Source organism: Malaya genurostris, chromosome 3 (assembly GCF_030247185.1).
Source record: "Malaya genurostris strain Urasoe2022 chromosome 3, Malgen_1.1, whole genome shotgun sequence".
In the NCBI taxonomy this organism is placed as follows: domain Eukaryota; kingdom Metazoa; phylum Arthropoda; class Insecta; order Diptera; family Culicidae; genus Malaya; species Malaya genurostris.
Genome location: NC_080572.1, coordinates 67,846,350 through 67,863,590, shown reverse-complemented (window position 1 = coordinate 67,863,590; position 17,241 = coordinate 67,846,350). Strand labels below are relative to the sequence as shown.

Below are 17,241 nucleotides of genomic sequence, written 5' to 3'. Positions count from 1 at the left end.
AATTTTCATAATTCACCTTTTTATTGTAAAATTAAAATTAAAAAACCTCGATCTGCAAGAGCAAAGTCTTCTTCCTCATTGAAATCAGGCCCTCCAGACATAATAGTTATTATGTTTATCAGAAGTTTTTCCTCCAAATGCCTTCCACAACAGACTGTTTTGTGTTATAAAACCTGCACACATTTGCATTTGCAGTCTTTTTTTTTGAGATCTTTGTGATTCAATTGGAATTTCTAAGCAGTCTAGAATTATAGTTACTCGATCTTTATATTTACGTCGAAATGAAGGTGGCATGTGTTTATGACCATCAAAGTATACATACAATACCACGCTCTGATGGATGGTTTTGGTTTTTTCTCATAACTTTTTCTTTAGATCCGATTTTTCCTTCTTCAAGAATGTTCCGTTTGAGTACAAACATCTTCCATTAATGAAATTGCAGTGATATTTTCACGTAAAAAAGCATTATTCAATTCGTTTAATCTATAGATAATCAATAATCGCGAATGTTCGGTATTAAATTTGTAAATTTTACCATTTTTCTGCACCATATTCAGCTAAAAGTTCATAAGGGACATTCTTTTCACTGTTGGCCACTTTCGCAATCAAATGTGTATCTTGTCATGATCAGGCGTGGTCAAAGCACTTTTTTCCCCTTCAAAAGATTTTTTGTGTTGGCCATGCCCTTCCAATATTTTGGCAACTGGAATAAATATTTGAAAATTTGCCATAAATATCTCATGATATAACACTTTTCCCAGTTATCCCCGTGGTTCGTCTTCATAATCGTTTATATTTCTTTACTGTTACTAAATTTTTTAAACTAATTTACTACAATGTGAAATATGCTATATTTTACCACTTTCGAATATTGGTTATTGCTCGAATAGTAAGGAAAATGTTTATGATCATGTCAAAACATTCGGAAGAGAAATTAATCTTGCTTACTTGGTTGCTGTTTATTTGCTCTAACCTCTCCGTTTCCTTTATAAAATTTTCTATATATTGCAAAGTTTAATGATCTGTAGTAATAATTTTTGTGCACCCATTTTTTTTTTGGAAAACAAACGCAATTCTTCCAATTCAACTGTGACCTTACCATAATTTTCTTGATCATGCTATATTTCATTATGTCGGTAAAGAAGAATACGATACACTGTTCGATTCCATAAATCTGTTTTATAGTTGAATGACAGCTGCAATGAATACATTTGTTTACCTGTTGTTTGAAAGAAACAGTTTTCAAGCGTGATGATGAAGTGCGCGGTTTGTGACGAAAATGACAAAAAATATAAGTGCAAAACATGCGAAGTGCCTTAGTAAGTGATTGGTTTTGTTGACATTGTTGTTTTCCGAAGGTATCCTTGCTCAAACTGGAGAATTCACTTCCGGTAGAGCTCTCATCGTGTGAGGATGTTGCTTCGCACTAGTGCGATGAAATTTTGTTTATTTTCGCGATTTTTCGCGTTCAGGAGTGAAACAGTATTGCGACGCCGCGAAACTATCATAGGGAGTCACTGTAAAATACATTACAATCGAAAATAAATGAAATAATCGAAATTAAAACCACAATCGAAATATAACCTATAAGAATAAAAGTGAACACATGTGAATAAAATCACAATCGAAATTGAAACAATATCAAACAATAATCTAACAATACACGGGCAAGATGGGCCATCACTGGCCTTAGCCTGTTATGTTAGTGACACAGCAAAGAAAAAAAAACTGAAGAATTTTGCATGTGCAATAAACAAGGAAATTCTGCTATGGGAAACGGCAGTGAAGTTTTTCTGAATCAACAAAACGATTAATTGTCTATCAAACTCAAAAATTGCTTGTTACGAACTAGGATATTTCAATGAATTCAAATCGTAACATGGATTCATGAGTATTATTTTAAACATAAACTAAATAAAACTCAATATTGTATTTAAACTAAAATAACAAATTAAACCATTTTCAAATAGAGTTATTGTTCTTGTTTTTACTAAAATTCAAGTTTAGATAACAATAAGTCGCGAATGGATAGTTAGGGTAACTCCAACATTCATATTCTAAAACCATTAGTTAAAGTGAGATCCGCTATGTACGATGCATTAATCTATGGTATTCTGAACATTGGTTCATTCACTTTAAAATTTCGCTTCGTTTTAACAGTATAGTTTTGAACATTTGTTGAACTTATTTATCCGTGATATTGGAAATTACAGCTGAAGCGAGATATCGTATCCGATTGTATCACAATTCGTTGCTCGTGGTGGCTTAGCTAGTGAGATAACTTTTGGTACAATAATCCAAATTACTGAAAAGTCAGCCAGAAACCAGGGTAGATCTCTTTTTTTCCAAATTTTATAGAAGCGGAGCAAATATTTTTGTTTCACAGCTTGCTACATTTTTGCCTCGTTGTATATTTACCATTTTTCATTAAATTCACCCTAGGGAACAGTTTCGTAAAGAGCGATAGTTAGTGCCATAAAGGTGCTGGTTGTTTTAGAATTCTTTGGTAAGATGATAATAATTTAGTTTTTTCTGTAATTATTATCCGTTTCGGCGCAGCAATATGGATTTTTGTATACAAATTCGCTCAGCGCATCTAACAGCTTACTATCGTTTAGTATCTCCCTTTGTTGGGATGCTCTTTCGCGAAGTGGGCTGGGATCGGGGAGCAAATCGAACAATAGAGGTGAATTCCCTCTGGCATCGGACGATACAAATCGAATTTTTTGATTCAAAATAGATGAGGAATGGCAAACAACTGATATAATTGGCCCGAACCATGAAATTCTTATACAAATTATTATTATTATTAAAGGTGATTTCCATATTGTAGAGTGACAAAATCAACATCTAATATTTAAACAGTTTATCTGTAAATTGGAATATCCAAACTATAATTTTTCGAGATATTAATATCAAAGCCGGTCTTTCTTTTTCGCAGTTGTTCGGTAGCATGCTACAAGAAACACCAGGAAGTACCTTGTGGTAACAGTTCTACACGCGAGCTTGAGATCCGAGAGGACCGACGGCCCCAGAGGATTCTTCTGTACACAACAATTGACACCGTGGAAACCGAAAAATTGGAGGAACTAAGTATAAAAATCCAATAAAAGTATTGACCCCGAACTGATTTTTTATTCAATAGGAAACTCCGAGGCTCTGAAAAATCTGCTGTACAATCCACACTTGCGAAAACTGCTGGAAGAGATCGATAGCGCTCCAAGTGCTCGAAAAGCCATTCAAATTGCGATGATGGAACCACTGTTTGTGGAGTTCGCCGACGAATGCCTGAAAGTGGTTGAGCCTCCCGATGTGATGTAAATAACCAAACTGTTAGCCTCGGATTTATCATTTTATTTATAACAATAAAATTATTTACAAAAAAACTCTTTAATTGTAAAGATTTCAGTTTAGATTTTTAGACATAAATTGCATCCCTGATCATTTGTAGGCTGTAAAAGAACTGAAATCCTCGATTTGGTCACTTCAATCTATAGCTCACACTTCTCGCATACCGCACTCTCACTGCCCCCTGCCGTATACAGGAACAGATCGTCCGGTAATCTTACGCTCTGCTGTTGCTCTTTGGCTAATGCGTGATACCGCTGTCGCAGCAAATAGGCCGCCGCTTTCGGTTGCCGATTACGCGTGAAAATACCCTTTTTGTTGCCTCCCACCCGGGTGTACGCTGTAAGGCGAAGAAGAATAGGATTATCCGCGTCCGAAGAATGACGCTGCGGTCGGTCCTTACTTTGAGCCGTTTTGAAATCAGCAAAGTTCCACACGAACTCTCCGATGAAGAATTTCTCCTGCCGGAGTCGATCGAAGGCACGGAAGTGCCGACTAAATACCTGCGACTGGTAGTCTTCGGACCAGATGTAAGCCGGAAGCTGGAAGGTAAATGCGATCGGGTTAGTCGATCTGTGGGATCTGGTTTGAAAAGCATGCTGATGAGAAGAGAGAAATGAGCATATTAACCAGATGTAGGCCTTCCATTGTGTCCGCACCATACTCGGACATAAGCACCGGTTTGTTATGTTTGGTGTGCCACGCGTGAGCTTCGTCCATCACCCGATTCGTGATCATGTTTAACTTTCCGGCATTTTGATACCATCCGTTGTAACGGTTGAAGCTAACGATATCCAAATGTTTGGCCTACGGGAGAACAAAAGGTGAAATGTCATTCACGATTATAGCAACTCATTCATTCATTCTTTTTCTAGACGATGGTATCAAGTATAAAGTAGGCCATAAAACCCCACACACCCACCAGCAGTCGTGGCCGAGTGGTTAAGGCGTCTGACTCGAAATCAGATTCCCTCTGGGAGCGTAGGTTCGAATCCTACCGGCTGCGAACTTTTTTTTTTCGCAACTAGAAGTGACTGATTTTCGCGTAGTGAATTTATTACGGAGACTTCAATTCTAGGGTCCAACTGAACCTCTGATAAAGTGAGATCGATCAATCTTACCGCTCTATCATCGTCAACGCCAACAGCAATGGAAGCAGTTACGGGCCGGGAAGGATCCAACTCACGGGTGTATTTGGCAACTGCCTCAAAGTATGCATCAGCAGCCATCTGATTGGTACGAGGTTCGTTGGCTATGGACCACATAATTACACTCGGATGATTGCGATCCCGATGTACCAGCTGTTCCACACTGAATTTGTGCTTTTCCAACAGAATTTGCGAGTAGCTCCTGAAACATTATTTACTGAGAAATGTTTATAACATAAATTATTTGAAAAAAAAACCTACTCAGTGTCCACGCTTGGGCACTCATCGATTATCATGATCCCGTGTTCATCCGCAAACTGCATGCTCTCCTCCGAGTACGGGTAGTGCGATGTTCTATACGCGTTTGCTCCAACCCATTTCAAAAGATTAAAATCTTTCGTCAATAATGCATAATCCAGGCCTTTGCCTCGAATCTACCAACGATAAACAAAGTATCATCAGTGACTGTCATGTCTAACGATTCCGCTAACTCACATCAGAATCTTCATGCCTTCCGAACCCACGGAAATAAATAGGCTGCCCATTAATCAGCAACGAAGTACTGTTCCATTCCAGTACCCGCACCCCAACTTTCAGTCGATAAATATCGTGAATATCGCCGACCGGCTCGGAGGCTTCATTAGATTTACCCTCCAGTGTCACCTCCATCGTGTACATGTAGCCCGGATCCTCGTGCATCAAATACGGCCACCAAGGTTTGACATTTTTCACAATGACCACCCCCTTCAGTGCCGTCCCCGTGGCGATGTCAACCCCCACCACCGTACCGTCCTTATCAATCACTTTGACCGTCGCTTGAAGGTCGTTGGTCGCATTCACACTACTGTCCACCGAGTAGTAGATCTGACCCTCGTCGCCCACCAGATCGGTGTTAACCACAACTTCACGGATGAACACCCGGGGCACCGTGTACAAAGCAACGGTCCGGTGAATGCCAGCATAGTTGAAAAAGTCGAACGTGTATGTCTGAACCACTTCAGAGCCACCGTCTACGGGTTGCGAAAGAATTTTCCCTTGTGGAACGGTGGTCTGGAGGAGCACATTGTCACACAAAACCGTGACACGATTTTCTGCTCCGTAGTTCAGCACCCCACTGATATCCGCCTCGAACGGTAAATGACCGAACTCATGTTTGATGACCTGCTGACCATTGATCCACTGAAATCAAATCATAAGTTGTTACATAGAAATTCTCATTCAATTCAACGGTTAAGTTAATAATCACCACAATGGCATCATAGTGTACGGATCCAAACCGCACAAATACCCGCTGGCTGGTCCAAGATTTCGGCACGAAAAATCTCCGGTCGTACCAAACCGTCCCAACGTGATCCCGCAAGCCAGCGTCCTCCGTTATATCGTTGTAGCTGCTCGGCACCGGCATTGCGATCGTCGATCGGAACTTGCTCAGATCATCACTGTACCATTTTTCCCGTAATCCCTTGCCGGGATCGGTGGTATCCGTGCGGACAAAGTTCCACATACCGTCTAGTTTTTTAACTTCCCGCGTCTCGGATTCACTGGAATCAAAAGCGATAATGAACGATTTTATATCGATAAAAAAAAATTTTCAGCTCATGCCACTTACATCGGATAGAGTAATCCCACCGTTGAAGACTCGTTTCCACTTGTGAACATTGCACCGAATACTGTGTTGACCATGTAACCGATGGTGCCCATAATCAGGAACGTTAGAGCTGGAACGAAACGAGTTTAAACTTTATTGAACAATTGTAATTTTACATCAATCATGGTTTAAAATCAGATTTTTGGTTCAACTGAAGTCTATTTCATAGTACTATCCACGGAACGACCGAAATTAGCTCTGCGCCTAATTCGTATTACTGTTTTTGAATTAGTTGATTTTAACAACAAAATTGCCAAAATAACTATAAAATAGTTAAAATTGAGAATTTACTTTGCTGAAAAAACTCTTATTTTTAGAGAATGTGTTTAGTTGGTGAATATCCTGGACACAAACCAGCAATATTTCAATCCAACACGAAATTCTCATTGACAACTAATTTTATTATTAAAATCAGAAAATTTATTTCTATTTATCTATCACCATCATTACTGAAGGACAGCACAAAGAAAACAAAACTGAAATGGGTATTATTAACAAGTTTATTAGCCAAAAACTCATGAGAAGTGTCAAAGCAAAACAATTCATTAAATAGCTAAAAAGGACAGTCTTTTTGCTTGAAAATTGTTTTGATGTTTTTCGCATGTGTTCGATATATCTTTATTTAAATTTCTAAACCGTAAAAATGTCGTAAACTGTTAGTGGAAATCGTATTTATTCAGAATTTGTGCGCACTTGAAGCGATTGTGCGTAATAATATTTTTACGCGGAACAGTTTTTTGTATCGGAAGCGGAAGTTTTTTTGTATCTTCAAACCTTCCGAGCTGCGCCGTCCGGTGTACTACTTGTATTCGGTTTTTGTTTTCCGAGTGCTAAAAGTTTTCAGTGAGAATGAAGAAAACAGTGATTTAGAAGAAAAAAATTCAAAAAGATGTTTATGTTTCGTTTATGTCTTTTTCTTAAATACAACATCGTATTTATACCTGCCAATATAGAAAAGCCAACCGCGTCTGAAATTTTTTCGGCAGTAGTGTGCCATCTAGTGGCTAGTAGTCATTACGGTGTTACCGTTTCGGTGACAGGGCGCCATATAGCTGCAGATTGCAGAAGCCAATTCAACCATTCATGTTGGTTGAAAACAATATTTCTTTAATTCAACTAAAAAATTAGTTGAATGGAAATGAAATGTGCCTTAGCTAACAAATGACAGCACGTTTAATTTGTAAATTCAACTAAAAAATAGTCATTTCAACAAATATTTTATTATTATTAATGGAATGAGAATAAAAAATCTACATTAGCAAAAGTAAGATTTTTTTAGTTGTCTCAAAAAATAACTAACTAAAATCAGCAAATCAACTAAATTTTTCGCGAAAATGCTGATTTCGGTCGTTCCGTGTCGGTTTACATGTCGTGTAAGTTCCATCTTTTCTTTCTGTGTGCTCTCTTCCAAGATAACCCTTATGACGATCTATAAGTAGTGTACAAAGTATATGTGCTCTTCAAAAAGTATCGATTCCCACCTCTGTATTTTGTGCCAAACTTGGTGACGATTCGTTTGGTTGATTCGTAGTTATGCTGAAACTTGCATACACTCGCGTTCATAGGCAGATAAAGATGATTGTCCCTAAGTTCTTTGAATTTCCCGGCAAATAGAACCAGATCTTTTCAAATACTATCTCGCACAACCCTGAAATTTTTCCCCCTCCCTTATTTTATAAGAAATGGGATATGAAAATTGGTTTTCAAGACCCCTTTCTCTTAGTCTGAATTCATTCCCCTCTCTTGTTTGTCGACATATAGGAAAATGTTACAATAAACATCCCTTTTTAGAGGCAATTGCTACGAATTCTACACCTCTGCAATGAATATCGAAGCTCGTCGAGCAAAATCGAAAAATCCCTCTGAATTGTGAAAAGTACCTGTTTCAAAAGTGGGAAGTTTGGTGATAATTTACTAAGTTGTTATGGAATTTTGCTGATATATAGACACAATTTGACTTACAGCTTCTTTATTAGCGACACTTGTTATCCTTTTACACGTTTACATATAGTTATACATATATCATCTTTTAGTTGTTATAATTATTTGTGCCTGTCGAAAAATGTCGATTGTTCGCGAACACTAATCACACCCCCACTTTAAATATCCAACCTATGAACCACAAATGCCCTCAACACAATATTTGAGTTTTTCAAAATGTATGTATGGTCTTCGATTCTCTTTAAATTAGATAAATTTCGACATTGTCCCCCCATTTTAAGGACGCTTGCTACACACTCTCTCCCCTGAAAATGTCCTAATGATCATCTCTGAAGAGCAAAACGTATCTGTTTGATAGCAACCCTTTGAGTAGCTCCGTAGTTATGCCTTTTTAGATGGCCCATACTGCATCAAGCCTCCTTTTAATCATATCTAAGTCGCGCAAAAAGTATCTATGGTCTTCAAAAAGTGTCGACTCTCGTCAAATCGAATAATTTTTTTCATGAGCCCCCTTGTTGATGACACTTGCTACGCTTCCTCCCCCCATAAAAATAATACATCATAACCATCTCTAAAGAACAAGAAGTACATGTGCCAAGTTTGATAGCAATCCGTTCAGTAGTTCCGGAGTTATACCATTACAAACATTACACCCCCCTTTTTAACGGCACTTGCTGCATCCACCCCCCATATAATCATATCTAATATATGCAAAATGTTCCTATGGTTTTAAAAAAGTATCGATTCTTGTTATGTTAGATAAATTTTTTCATGACCCCCTCTTCTGTTTAGGACACTTACTACGCTCCCACCCCTATTAAAATACCCTTATGATCATCTGAGAATAGCAAGAAGTATCTGTACCAACGATTTGTTTTAGTCTTTGTTAAGACGTAGAGAGCCGTCTTGAGCTAGTTTTAATATGATCAGTATCTAACGGGGAAACAGATTGGAAAACTGACATATGAACACAATGATGTAATGAAATCCGCGAAAATGTTACCGCAGAGACGGGACTCGAACCCGTAAGCTAACTCCTAACCGGGGAAATTGCGGCTTCCAAACTACAGTTTTCCAACCTGTTTCCCCGTTAGATACTGATCATATTAAATCTGTACCAAGTTTGGTGGCAATCCGTGCAGTAGTTTCGGAATTATGCCTTTTTAAACACAATACCCCCCCCCCCCCTTTTTAAAAGGTATGTACTTGCTACATCCACCCCCCGTATAGTCATATCTAAGGTATGCAAAATGTTTCTATGATCTTCAAAACGTATCGATTGTCGTCCAGTTCTCATGTATAATATTGTGGTATTCTATTCAAAATTGTTCTCATCGATTTTTGAAAGAAACCAAGAGATTTTTTGTGCATTAACTAGTATAACATACAGAATGAAACAGAGCTTTGCTCGCGTAGGTCATCCTTAAGAAAACGAAATGGGTTCACTATTATATGCACTTCCGGCACCGGAACCCAAGTACCGGTATAATCGAAGTCGGTTCGTATGGCCACCAACTAACATGGCGTCAAACTCTACTAGTTTCAAATTTTGAAGATTTTATACAATTTTGCCATCGCACTCTAAATGACGACTTATATGTTTGTTGTATCCGAAAATATACAGTAATTTTTGGTAGGACCACAAGACCTTTCATTTGAGCCTAAGATTGGGAATAACGGTTTTGAGACCAGTTTAGTAAATTTTTTACGTCTTTTGTTTCGCCGGTTTAAGTGACGGTGTACAATATTGAGCACACTTTACCCTATAACTCCGGAACCGGAAGTCGGATCCAGATGAAATTCAGAAATTCCGTATGGGACCGAAAGACCTTTCATTTGAATATAAGTTTGTGGAAATCGGTCAAACCATCGCTGAGAAAAGTGAGTGAGATCAATTTTGGTATATATGACCACTATTTCCGGTACTTTCGGAACCGGATACCGGGAACCAGGATAGCCTGAATCGGTTTGTTTAGTTGCCTACTACTAATGACTATCGATTCGTGTAGTTTTGATAAAAGTTTAGATTTTTTTACGTTTTTTGTTTCGCCGGTTTAAGTGACGGTGTACAATATTGAACACCCTTTACCATATAACTCCGGAATCGGAAGTCGGATCCGGATAAAATTCAGGAATTTCGCATGGGACCACGAGACCTTTCATTTGAATCTAAGTTTCTCAAAATCGGTTCAGCCATCTCCGAGAAAACCTAGTGAGTTTGTTTGAGATGCACACACACACTCAGCTCGATGAACTGAGTCGAATGGTATTTGACACTTGGCCCTCCGGGCCAATTTTTACTAGTCGGTTTTTCAAGTGATTGCATAACCTTTCTAACAGATCGGCTGAAAAGTTCGTATCGTTTCTATGAGAGGGCGCCACTAGAATTGAATCCATACCATTTTCAGTTAGTACCAACCTTCAAAAGATACGTGTGTAAATTTGACAGCTGTCTGATTATTAGTTTGTGAGATATTGCATTTTGAGTGAAGCTACTTTTGTTATTGTGAAAAAAATGGAAAAAAAGGAATTTCGTGTGTTGATGAAACACTACTTTTTGATGAAAAAAAGTGCCGCCGATACCAAAAAAATGGCTTGATGAGTGTTATCCAAACTCTGCACCGGGCGAAGCAACAATTCGTAAGTGGTTTGCAAAATTTCGTACTGGTCATATGAGCACCGAAGACGATGAACGCAGTGGACGTCCAAAAGAGGCTGTTACCGATGAAAACGTGAAAAAAATCCACAAAATGATTTTCAATGACCGTAAAGTGAAGTTGATCGAGATAGCTGACACCCTAAAGATATCAAAGGAACGTGTTGGACATATTATTCACGAATATTTGGATATGAGAAAGCTTTGTGCAAAATGGGTGCCGCGTGAGCTCACAATCGATCAAAATCAACAACGATTTGATGATTCTGAGCAGTGTTTGGAGCTGTTATATCGAAATAAAATCGATTTTTTTCGTCGATATATAACAATGGACGAAACATGGCTCCATCACTTCACTCCGGAGTCCAATCGACAGTCAGCTGAGTGGACTGCACGCGATGAACCGAACTCAAAGCGTGGAAAGACTCAACAATCGGCCGGTAAGGTTAAGGCGTCTGTATTTTGGAATGGTATAATTTTCATCTACTACCTTGAAAAGGGAAAAACCATCAACAGTGACTATTATATAGCGTTATTAGAGCATTTGAAGGACGAAATTTAAAAAAAAAACGGCCTCATTTGAAGAAGAAAAAAGTTTTGTTTCATCAAGACAATGCACCGTGTCACAAGTCGATGAAAACCATGTTTAAATTCAACGAATTGGGCTTCGAATTGCTCCCTCATCCACCGTATTCTCCAGATTTGGCCCCCAGTGACTTTTTCCTGTTCTCAGACCTCAAGAGAATGCTCGCTGGTAAAAAATTTAGAAGCAATGAAGAGGTAATCGCTGAAACTGAGGCCTATTTTGAGGCAAAGGACAAATCGTACTACAAAAATGGTATCGAAAAGTTGGAAGGTCGCTATAATCGCTGTATCGCCGTCTCTGATGGCAATTATGTTGAATAATAAAAACGAATTTTGGCAAAAAAATATGTGTTTCTATTAAACGATCCGAACTTTTCAGCCGAACTGTTATATGAGAAAGGCATAAATGTAGCTTTGCGTTAGAGTGAATACCAGACCTTATACTCATCTAAACTACCAACTCCACGAAGCCTATGGAAGAAAGTGATGAGTCGTTCTCCTTCCGTAAAGTAGGTAAAGCATTGTCACAACGCGACGCAACTTAATCAGCTTTTTGGCATTGAAATGGAAGAAACTTTGGCATAATGTAATACGATATAATTCTTCGCAGCCAAATTTTGTCAGTAATGTGTCGTACGTTTTACGGGCTCTTGTTTTCTAGCTGGTCTCCTGCATCACATTTGGGATTTTTTTACCTGGAACCATCTGTATATTGACATTTTTTGAACGAAAAAAATATGACGTTTCGGATTTCGCTTAATCCGAGATCATATCTGCGACTCGCTACCCAAGTAGCAAATATAACTTATTGAAATTTCAAGATGTTCTACAATTGTTTTAGAATTGTTATTTCTGTTAGATATGTTCAGAAAGATTGTTGAATAATATTAAATTATCAATATTTCACAATACTACCGAAAAAATCACTGTAGAACAACTTTAAGTACATCTAAAATAATTGGGCAGCAAATCATCAACTTGTTCATGTTTCACTAGTAGTTATAGAAGTTCTGCAAACAACGGGAGTAATTATAACAATTGTGCAACTTATCAAAAACTTTCCAAACAGCTGTCATAATTGTATCGTATGTACACAATATACGTCGAAATTGCTATAAATTTCTTGTGAAGGAAAAATTAGTGAAATGATGTTCTCCGCAAGGCAAAAAAATGATAAGGCCGAATAGAGAACCTTGCTGTAAAGAATATTTTTTCTTCTCAGTTCGCATAGTGATACAAAACTCAAAACTTGCAACGGAGTTGTGCAAGGTTTATCTGTTTGAAATGAACGCAAAACTTGCAGACATGAGAATATTATCATAAAAGTTGCAGGAGTACCGCATTACATACGCAATGAAAACAAAAATCAATCAGATAATTTGTATTCGGTTTTCATCTCCCGAAAAAATGAACAGATCTGACATCACTTTTTAAAGATATTGAACGAAAAGTTAAGTAACGATTTCCCAGAACGATTCGATTTGTAACTGTCTCTCAGAGCTTGTGAAATCAGTTTTTGGATTTCGTTTTCTTTACTTTTTTTGATTTCTTCAGTCATGGGTGTTTTCTTGTAGCGTATGTATGACAACACTGTGAATTATTTTTCAGGTGCTCGCCAAAAGTAATTTTTCGAGTCATTTATGGTTTTGGTTTCACTTGTGTAAGCGACAAAAACGAAAACATTTGAAATCAAACAGTTTATTTGCATGGAGAAAATAGAGGCAAAATTTATGTTTTGAGGATAAGTTGTTGAGTTCTGTACCTGCTTTCTGGATAAAGATTCTGACCTTGAACCAGTATTCTTTGTTTGGATTCAGAACCTAGACCTGAATGGAATAACTTGACCTAACCTCTGAATATGAATTTGAGATTTGAGTGCAGAATCTGAATTCTGAACCTAAATTCGGGATTTCGATTCTGGACCAGAATTCTTAGTCCGGACCTGGATTCTGGAACGAGGTTCTGGACCTCAACTCTTCACCTATGGATATGAATTCTGAACATGGAACCAGATTCGGGACCAAAATTCTCGACAGACTTTTTACCTGAACTTGGATGTTGGATCTGGATTCTGGAAAACAATTCTCAACTTGGACTTGGACTTTGGTTCTGGGCCAGAATCCTGATCCCGGATTTGAATTCAGGACCGGAACCTCTGACAGAGTTTTTAAAACTAGATCCTGAACCTTGACTTTCACCGGAATTCTGGACCTAGTTTCAGGAAATGGATCTGGATTCCTGAGTGGAAATCGGGATCCGAATTCTGGGCCTGAATATTGTACCTTGGTGCTAGATTTGACATGGACATGGACTTCAGTTTTGGACATGAATTCTCATTCCAGGCCTAGATTCTGAATCTGAATTTCTGGATAAATTTTGGATCTGAACCAAAATTCTGATCCGGGAAGCAGGATTCTGGACCCTAACTCTGGATTTGAACAAGATTTTGGACTCGAATTCGAGGCATACATCTGAATCATGAATGTGGACCTGGATTCTAATTCTGAATTCTGAATCTGTACCTGAATTTCCTTTCTGTTTCTTGTATGAATTGAATTTGGAAAAAGATATGATTGGAATTTCTAATGAAACATTTAAACTATTTTCACTCACTAAATTTCTGTTTGAGCTGTTAGTAGAAAAGTTTCACTAATAGTACTGTTGTTGTACCGTTTAATTCTATTATGTCACGTCATTACACTCTCACAAAGTCACTATTTTCACAGTCACTATTTTCACAAAAGTGTATTTACACACATTCTTATTTGACCAATTTTTGGCCGTAGCACCACTTAAGTATTCATCTTCTCACTTTCATTTTCTTAGTCACAAATCTCACAAGGACTCAATGATTTACTAATCACATCATTCTTTCAATAAATAGATTGGCTTGATTCTTGATTGTATTCCGCAATGATATATTGAAAAGTTTTCCACAATTACTCAAGGCCTAACTCAGAAAGATTTTTTTTAACCAGCGAAGCCCACTATTTGCGACTCATTGCCCACCACTACCCACTAAAAATGAGCCATCGATGCCATATTGGAAAATATTCAAAATCGTCTGAAAATTTTAAGAATGTTTGAATATTCGTATTTTAAACACCATTCCGATGATTATCATTAAAAAATAATAGGCTGTTATTTTCACAGAAATCAGTGTATAATCATCAGAACACGTTAAAGACACGTTGTATCATAAAAATGCAGTTCGTTGTCGATTTTTCATTTACAAAAATACAAAAGATCAATTTTACAATAAGTAGCATTCTCATTTTTCATGTGCAGATTATTTTACAAGATCCATGTTTGTGTTAAGAGCAGTTGTATTGAAAATCAAATGTGAAACTTATTTATTCGAAATTAAGTTTGCATGTTTTTGTCAACGTCATTCCATTTCTTGTTTACATTACGTAGTAGTTTTCACGAGTTCCACAATTGTTTTTGCGCTGATTTTATTACTACTTTTGTGATGGGACCGACGCATAAATATATTACGCACAATCAGTAGAAAAATTACAGGACAGCAACTTAACATGCTATTTTGGGTACGGTTTCCATCATTTTTTCGTGTGATCGATTCTGCTCCAAACATGCCAGTAGCAAATACAATCCGGACCCCCGCTAGAATCCACGTCAACCGAGACCGCCTGTTGTTACTCCAGGGTATGATTTATAAGATTATGGTTAGCTAGGTTTCAATGATGTAAAAACTCATTGAAATGATAATCTTCTCTCATATCTATTTGTTGGTAATTGCATGAAGAAATTCATGAAGTTTATTTTGAGTGGTTATATTGAATTCGTGTTAAACTTTATTGTTCACATTTGATGACATTCGGTGAACTCAAACACTGTAATTTTCATATTCGAACTAAAATATTACGAATTCTTCTATGGTTCGGCCTCTTCAAAACATTTTCAGTTGTAATTTTTTTTCCCCATCGAAGAGATACCATTTTAAAGATTCTGTACATTTTACTATCATATTCTTGGAAGCTTTTCTAATGTAAAAACGGTTTATCTTCGCAACGATGGTTTTAGTACCGTTTGGATGAATATTTACCCTTACAAATGAGCGAAGTTGAGAGATTTTCATCAGCAAGTTTGTCAGATTTTATAATTCGAGATCGAATAAACATAACGAATCGATACAGCAAATTTTTGCTCGACGAAGGCCTAACGAGAACTGTTCGTAAACAAACTGCTTGAAACGACGACGACAAGCTTTGGCGGCAAAATGTAAACAATTATCATAGAATTGTATTGTTTTAGTTACCATCCTTGGTACGACACTCACACATAAGATGCAGAAACCCTGATTTATGACGTAAACAGATCGAACGAAATTGGTGTGTAATAAAAACGTCGTGCAAACAAAACCTAACTAATATTGAACCGAGAAATGACTGATGGACGTCGTCGGGGATGCCCTTCAAGACTATTAGCGGAAACTCGAATCATTATTCTCTTCCAAGAAGCAGTGCCTGCATCAGTGTGCGGTTGAAGAGCAATAAATTTCGATGAAAATTACGCTACACCAGATAATCATCATAAAAGGTTGCAGCAAAACTCAAACCAGGAAATCATTTTAATTCCGAGTAGTAAAAACTGATTTATAAAATGAAACGATGTGGCAGTCAAATATGTAATAAATTCAGTTCAGTTCCCATGCTTGGTATTAAACGAAGTGAAATATTTACGACTTGTAATAATAGTTTTGGAAGATCAGGTTGCAAGTTTGGAAAACGAACTTATATAGGGCGGCTACTTTCAAATGCTTCAGTGTAGAAAATTTTTCAATCGTCAATCGTGGCTGTTTAATGCACGATTCTTGAAGAAATAACCGGAATCGCATTATTTAGCCGTCTGCTGATAATGACTACCGATTGGAACAGTTTTGATGTCGATTTAGAATTTTTTTTTGAAGTTATTCGTTTCGCTCCTTTAAGGTGAAATGTAGCGTCATAAAATGCGCGCAAAATTTTATCAGCTTCAGTTGAACGAACCGTCGCACAAAGCATACCAAGAAAAACGGACACATTGAAACAAGAACTTTTTTCAATGATTGAGCGCAGTGGGCTTACCTCTCGATATATTGGCTTGTGAAGAAGACTGGACGTAATGGATTTTTGAATCCTTCACACTTTGAATATATGCTAATTCAATCGTTATTGTTAGTGATTACTCTTACGCTAGAGCTATAAATCATGAGTAATTATGAATGACTAACATAAGGTTATATGTATATGTATTGACCAACTTGCTAACCATGTATATGCCTGTTGTTTTTCAATGTTTATCACATTGTTTGTATCACGATAATACTTGGTTTGTATTTCATACAGTAGCTTGTCAATGATGAAGTTATAGTTTTGCTATAAAAATTGCTACAATCTAAAATAATACCTGTTATACGATATCACACAGCCAGGCTTTATTGCTTCAGCAACATCAATGCATTGAACTCAACAGAATTGGACATTATTAACATTATAAATGACAGTTACTCAGAAAATAAACAATTTCTTACAATACCCATTTTATTGTATTCAACTCGTTTTTATTTCAACACAAAACCCAAGGCTGCATAAATTCGCGTCATAATTTTATATATAATTTTTGCTCACGATATAATGCCACCGTGCATTTCTCACACCACCTCAATTTTTCTCAGTGTGTAACATTTTGGAACATCGTGAGAGTTTTCTACGCTAAGTTTTTTACGTTTTTGGGAATGTTTTACTCAACATATTTTTTTTTTTTTTCATAAATACGTTTATTTCATAGGCAATATACATAAGTTTTTCTTCGCCGTGGCATCCACAATACATAGTAGTTTAAACCTAATACATTTCGAATATCATATTAGTATGTTGGTACTCATTAGTTAATCTAAACACTGTTTTTATCAA

General features: G+C 37.2%; 2 protein-coding genes and 1 non-coding gene across 9 annotated transcripts in view; 2 read left to right on the top strand and 1 right to left on the bottom strand.

The window, feature by feature from the left end:
• The first annotated feature begins 1,200 nt into the window (after window positions 1–1,200).
• Window positions 1,201–3,401, top strand: LOC131434776 (zinc finger HIT domain-containing protein 3). The gene is made up of 3 exons (XM_058601903.1): window positions 1,201–1,319; window positions 2,942–3,093; window positions 3,146–3,401. The coding sequence occupies exons 1-3, from the start codon at window positions 1,252–1,254 to the stop codon at window positions 3,319–3,321; spliced, it is 396 nt and encodes a 131-aa protein (XP_058457886.1). The 5' UTR covers window positions 1,201–1,251; the 3' UTR covers window positions 3,322–3,401.
• The window catches only part of LOC131434775 (beta-glucuronidase), a 104,698-nt gene continuing 90,796 nt past the window's right edge, over window positions 3,340–17,241 (bottom strand). For all 7 annotated transcript variants that reach the window (XM_058601898.1, XM_058601902.1, XM_058601901.1 and 4 more), the window contains exons 2-9: window positions 6,106–6,214; window positions 5,743–6,037; window positions 4,992–5,675; window positions 4,758–4,930; window positions 4,470–4,698; window positions 3,979–4,155; window positions 3,752–3,890; window positions 3,340–3,688 (exon numbers count right to left, since the gene is read on the bottom strand). In XM_058601898.1, coding sequence (XP_058457881.1) covers window positions 3,492–3,688; window positions 3,752–3,890; window positions 3,979–4,155; window positions 4,470–4,698; window positions 4,758–4,930; window positions 4,992–5,675; window positions 5,743–6,037; window positions 6,106–6,214 — 2,003 coding nt within the window. In that variant the 3' untranslated portion in view covers window positions 3,340–3,491. The remainder of the gene's footprint in view (window positions 3,689–3,751; window positions 3,891–3,978; window positions 4,156–4,469; window positions 4,699–4,757; window positions 4,931–4,991; window positions 5,676–5,742; window positions 6,038–6,105; window positions 6,215–17,241) is intronic.
• On the top strand, window positions 4,273–4,354 carry Trnas-cga (transfer RNA serine (anticodon CGA)). The gene has a single exon. It is a non-coding gene; the product is annotated as a tRNA-Ser (tRNA).